General features: G+C 39.8%; 1 protein-coding gene across 2 annotated transcripts in view; it reads right to left on the reverse strand.

Moving 5' to 3' along the window:
* The window catches only part of LOC109692188 (nephrocystin-3), a 151895-nt gene that overhangs the window by 77913 nt on the left and 68637 nt on the right, over window positions 1-5345 (reverse strand). The window contains exon 1 of one of the 2 annotated variants that reach the window (XM_020172662.2): window positions 4539-5079. The exons of the other annotated variant lie outside the window; for it this stretch is intronic. Coding sequence (XP_020028251.1) covers window positions 4539-4687 — 149 coding nt within the window. The 5' untranslated portion in view covers window positions 4688-5079. Of the gene's footprint in view, window positions 1-4538; window positions 5080-5345 lie in introns of those variants that run through there. 2 annotated transcript variants of the gene reach the window in all.

A 5345-nucleotide genomic window follows, 5' to 3' on the forward strand; every position in this document is an offset into this window, starting at 1 on the left:
TAAGAACAAACCCATCTCGTGAGAACTGGATTCCAGTCTACTCTTGACCTGTCTCAGTCTTTGTTCTCTACCTTCCTCCTGTACAAATTCTAGATCATTGCTATCAGTATACAAACTTACTATTTTTTTTTTAAAGAAGCCTTTTCTCAATCTCGTTTCTACTTAAAACATTCAACTTCCATTTTGTAGAAATGTTCCTGGTTCCAATGCTCCTTCTATTCTAAGACCTACTTCAATCAAGCTTTCATTCCCATCTTTCCACTAAGACTACTTTGTCAAGGTCACAAGTACAAACCACAGTTCTCTCCCACCTCTCTGTTCAATCCTTCTCAGATTCCTTTGTATCTTCCCCTTAATTCTCCAACTTCTTAATACGGGGTATTGTGGACTCAGCCACTAAACCTCCACCTTACATAGACTCATTTTCTAGGTAAGTGTTTCAATGTCCTGGCTTTAAATATGTTCTCTTTGTCAAGGACTCTCACATTTGTGTCTATTTCAGATCTCTGACCAAGCTACAGACTCATGTAGATGTTCAACTACCATACATTTTTACTCAAATGTCTAAAAGGCATTAAAACTTAACGTTCCCAAACTGAGCTCCAAGTATTCTCCCTCTAAGCTGTAGCCATCTCTGTTTCAGTTCATGTAACACTATGCTTCCAGTTACCCCTGGGAAAGCAGAATATTCTTTCTTTTCCTCTCCTGCCCCACATCTGATCAGTTAGTAAATCCTTCCAAATAGACCTTGGAGTCTGACCACGTCTCACCCATCTTATGCTACCTGTTGGTCATGCCTCTAACAGCTCTTTGCTAGAACACTGTATTACACTGGTCTTATTTCTACACTTGTCCTCTTCAGTCGACTCTCAAGAAAGCAGAAATTCTTAAAACACACACACGCACACACTCACACAAATCACTTCCTTCTTCTGCTCAAAACCCTCTAATTTCTCCCCATCTCAATTCAAAATGACATCCAAGTCCTTAAAACAACTGGCAGGACTCCTATTGCCCCTGCTTATATCACATGAGCCACACTGGGCTGGATTCCTCCACGCCCTAGCACACTCCCACATCAGGGCCTTTGCTTTCCTGGTCTGCTGGCCTGGAACACTCTTTTCCCAGATATATACATGGTGCACATCCTCATAGCCAAGTTTTTGCTAAATGCTACATTCCCAATGAAGCCTTCCTGTCACCCCTTTAAATATATCCTAGTCTTTCTCCCCCCAGTATGTATTGACTTCTAGAATAATATTTAGAAATTGATTTTGTTTGTTGTCTTCTTCAAATAGAATGCAAGTTCCAAAAGGAGAGGTTTTTCTTTTATTATATCACCAGTGCATGGGATAGCACCAGGTACATATTAAGCACTTAGCTGCAAGTCACAAGTTTTGTTGTATCAAGCTATAATAATGCTTTCATAATTCTTTAATTCTAGGTATTTTGTATTCCCAACATGATTTAAAATTTGAAAATTAAAACAAATTTTGTAGAACTAAAAAGACAATGACAAAATGAGTAAGGCATAAGAATAATATCACAAATTCCAATGTCGTGGAAATTACGACATTGAAGCCTTCTGTGTGTCCTGAGTTTATATTTATCATTCTCTTGAAGTTTATCTTTTTAAACAATATGCTCTTTATTTGTCCATGTTTTTATTGTGTTGTGGACAGCTGTAGCAGAATTATTTTCACCACTATAGGATATTCCACTGTATGATTATTCAATTTATTCATCTAGTCTGGTATTGATAAATATTGTTTCCTGGATTTTTGCTATTATAAACAGTGCAATGAATGTTTTTGTAGATTTTTCTACTGCTATGCTAGTCTGAAAAATTCTTCAGTACACCTAGGAAGTAGAATTTCTGGGTCACGAGGGCGTCACTAACTCACACCCCTTGTTGTCCCATAGCATAACCAATGCTTCCTAATTTAAAATGTCAGTCTGGTGGTATGAAACGGAATCTCATTTGTTCTTAAATGTGCACTTCCCATGTTACTACAATGTAATGAGGCTAAGCATCTTTATGTGTTTTGCCCATTTTTCTGTTTGGTTATTGTAGTTCTTAACACTTAGATAGTAACTTTTAAAATCCATGATATGCAGTGAAAAGTGAGTGGGACTTTTGAATTAAGATGTCATGGTATCCACATGGAGATAGACAAACAGGTCAATGAAATAGAATAAAAAAATACTTTAATGTATGACAGTGCTAGCAGGAGAATCAGTGATGGAGGGGGCCGTGAGGAGAAAGATTTCAATAAATTTTACTGGAGTAATTATTATCTAATGGAAAAAGTTGACATTAGACTCCCTATTATACCTCACCCAGTCTGGGGTAGATAAGAGACTTGAATGTTAAAGGCAAACCTAAACATCTGGGAGACATATAAGACAGGGTCAGTCTCCATGTGGATACTGTGTCATCTTAATTCAAAAGTCCCACTTTGTTATTCTTTAGGGGTGTTTCTGCTATTGTTAGCTCTGCTCTTACACATAAAAATGAGGAGCAATTTTTTTTTCAAATTAGAGGGAAATTAGGATTTTGATTAACATATTGAATTTATAGATCAGATGGGAAAAAATTTTATAATATATTTCTTTTTTGTGTGTGGTACTAGGGCTTGAACTCAGGGTCTACACCATAAGCCATTCTACCTGCCTTTTTTTATGATTCTTTTTTTGATAGAGTCTCACAAACTATTTCCTGGGCTAGCTTCAAACCACCATCCTCCTGATCTCTGGCTCCTGAGTAGCTAGGATTATAGGTCTGAGCCACTGGTGCCTGGGATTCTTCTATTCATGTACATGGTATCTCAATTTTTAAATTCTTTTTAAACTCCTAATGCAGTGTTGTCACATTCTTTACAAGAGTCTTATAAATCTTTTATTAGATTAATATTTAGGTGATTTATCCCTTTGATGCTCTTATTATAGTTTTCTTGAGTTTATATTTTAACTGCTGCAAATGTGTAAGAATGCAATTGATTTGCATACAGATCTTTTAATAAACTATTATTATTCATGTAGATTATTGGCTTTTTAACCAAGGAATCAGTTAGTTTCTTAAGCATGTATTTGTTAGCTGTCATTCTTCTGTTAAAATTTCATAACAGATATTCTGAAAATGTGTTGCTTTTTTTTTAAAGATTGATACTGCAAAATTTTTAAGACTTCCTTTGTGGTTTACTTTGTCTTCAATTTTGTTTTTGGCAATATTGGAGTGTGAACTCAAGGTCTGACTTGCTAGGCAGGTGCTATACTGCTTGAGCCACTCCACCAGCCTTTGTGATTTTTATAAAGTCTGTCATGTTTCCTGGAAATAAATGTGTATTGTCTGTGGGATCCATAGTTCCATATGTGTTTATGAAATCAAGCTTGTGTAACATTTGTGTATTATAAAACACAGGATGGTCTGGAACCAGTGCTCTTTCAGCATGAGCCTTTGGAGTGCAGAGGATACAGGTGTGTGTCATCATGCCCAGCTCTGGAAATAATTTTTATGCCATGACTAATTTACTGAGTGTGATTAAGGTTTAAGAATTGAGTATCTCTTAATTAGATAACTTTCCCACAACCCTATTAAATATTATTAGCTCATTTTTGCCAAAGCCGGACTTGTTGTTCAAAGGGCAAGCTGGCCAAATTCCACAGTAAGTGTATTAACAGTTGAAATTTGAACTTTGACCTATTTTAGTTTATTTACAGCTCAAGGCTTCTAGACTGGAAACCTCAGCTACTGTTTATACCACCTCTCCTTCAGTGCCAATGATAAAACACCATTACTATATCGTGTGACTGCAATGCTCAAGTTCTTTCATCCATATATAGTTCATTATTCTCACGACTTATCAGAATGGGCAAATATTACAAATTAGGGGAGTTTATGTAACATAGTTAAACTGTGCTTATAAAAACACTATTTTAAAATAAAGTTTAAAAAACTTTATTATAAAACACTAGATGAAAGCCAGATTCATGATGGGAAGGGTACTCTCATTTACCTTCATTCCCTCCCTTCAAAACAGAATTAAAAAAAAAAAAAAAAGCATGCTCAAAATGGTGCTGTGAATCGCTAAGTGGAAGGACATGGATCCAAACGTATCCCCCAAGCGGTGCCATTAACTCAGCCTCTGGAAAATACGGCCAGATAAAAGGACTGACACCAGATTCTCAGAAAGAGATCAATGTAAAGGTTGTAGTACAAAAGGTCAGAGCAGAGATCTATTTCTCAATAAGCTTCCTGCCTCGACTACCTCAGTGAATTCTCTAGCACATAATTTCATTCTTTAACAAGATTCACTTGCATAGAATACAGAAATGTTATTGAGCTTCTATTACTGTTCTTGAATTCGGAGTATCCCAGAATAGAATTTGGGTGACAGATCACAGCAGCTCCTGCCTGCAGGACCCGTCACTGCAGGAAAAGAAATCGGTATAGGGGAAACTAGGAACCCACCTAGGGCCAGAGGAGGCGAGGCGCAGTGCAAATTTGTTAGGCTGGAGGCGAAGCCTAGTCTGGATACCTGTATTGAGTGACCGTCAGCGCAGCCCCAGGATCTGCCCCAAATCCAGGTAAGTGCTGATTTAGGTAGGCCTCCAGGGACTTGCAGTCGAACTTGTGCTGGGGCAGCACTTCAATGGTCTCGGGTTGGTCGGTGGCACCTGACTCCATGATTGTCGCCACTGCTGCAGGCCACAAAGGCGTGCAATCCACAGGATTTGAGTGCCAACTTCGCTCGAGTGTAGCAAGTACACACCGGAGCGTGGGGGCGGGGCCTGGCTCTGACCAATCACACGCCCCCTGCTGCAGGTGTGAGCAACGTGTCTGCGTTGGCTCTAACCGGAAAGGCGGGAGGCTCCCAGGCTGTGTGTATCTGCGTCAGGGATGGAGGCTTCGGTTATCAAGGAAACAAATTCACAATCCTCTATGTGGGCGAATAAGGATGCAGAAGCCTCTTACACTCCCCCCCATTGTTTGCGGGAGAGTTTACTGAGATAGAAAAGTAGCAAAAAGTACAGCTCTGGAGGGATCCCAAGAGAGGCTGGCCCCATCCCCAAATTAAATGCACGATCCGGCCGGAAAACCGGTTCAGAAAAGAGACCGTCAGAACCCCGAGCCCAGGAATAAAAGGTCCTAGTGTTTCTCCTTGTCTCTTAGAACGTCAACTTCGCGGTTCGCCTGCTCTGGGCACTTACGACCCGGGTTCTGCTAAAGCCTGCTTTAGCACATCCTGCGACAAAAGGAAGCCCAAAGAGGCGAGCTTTTGCTGTGGCGGAGCGATGAAGGCGACGCACCGGAAGTAGTGCCGTGGCGGGCCCGTGGGAGGGGC

This window comes from Castor canadensis, chromosome 17 (assembly GCF_047511655.1).
Source record: "Castor canadensis chromosome 17, mCasCan1.hap1v2, whole genome shotgun sequence".
In the NCBI taxonomy this organism is placed as follows: domain Eukaryota; kingdom Metazoa; phylum Chordata; class Mammalia; order Rodentia; family Castoridae; genus Castor; species Castor canadensis.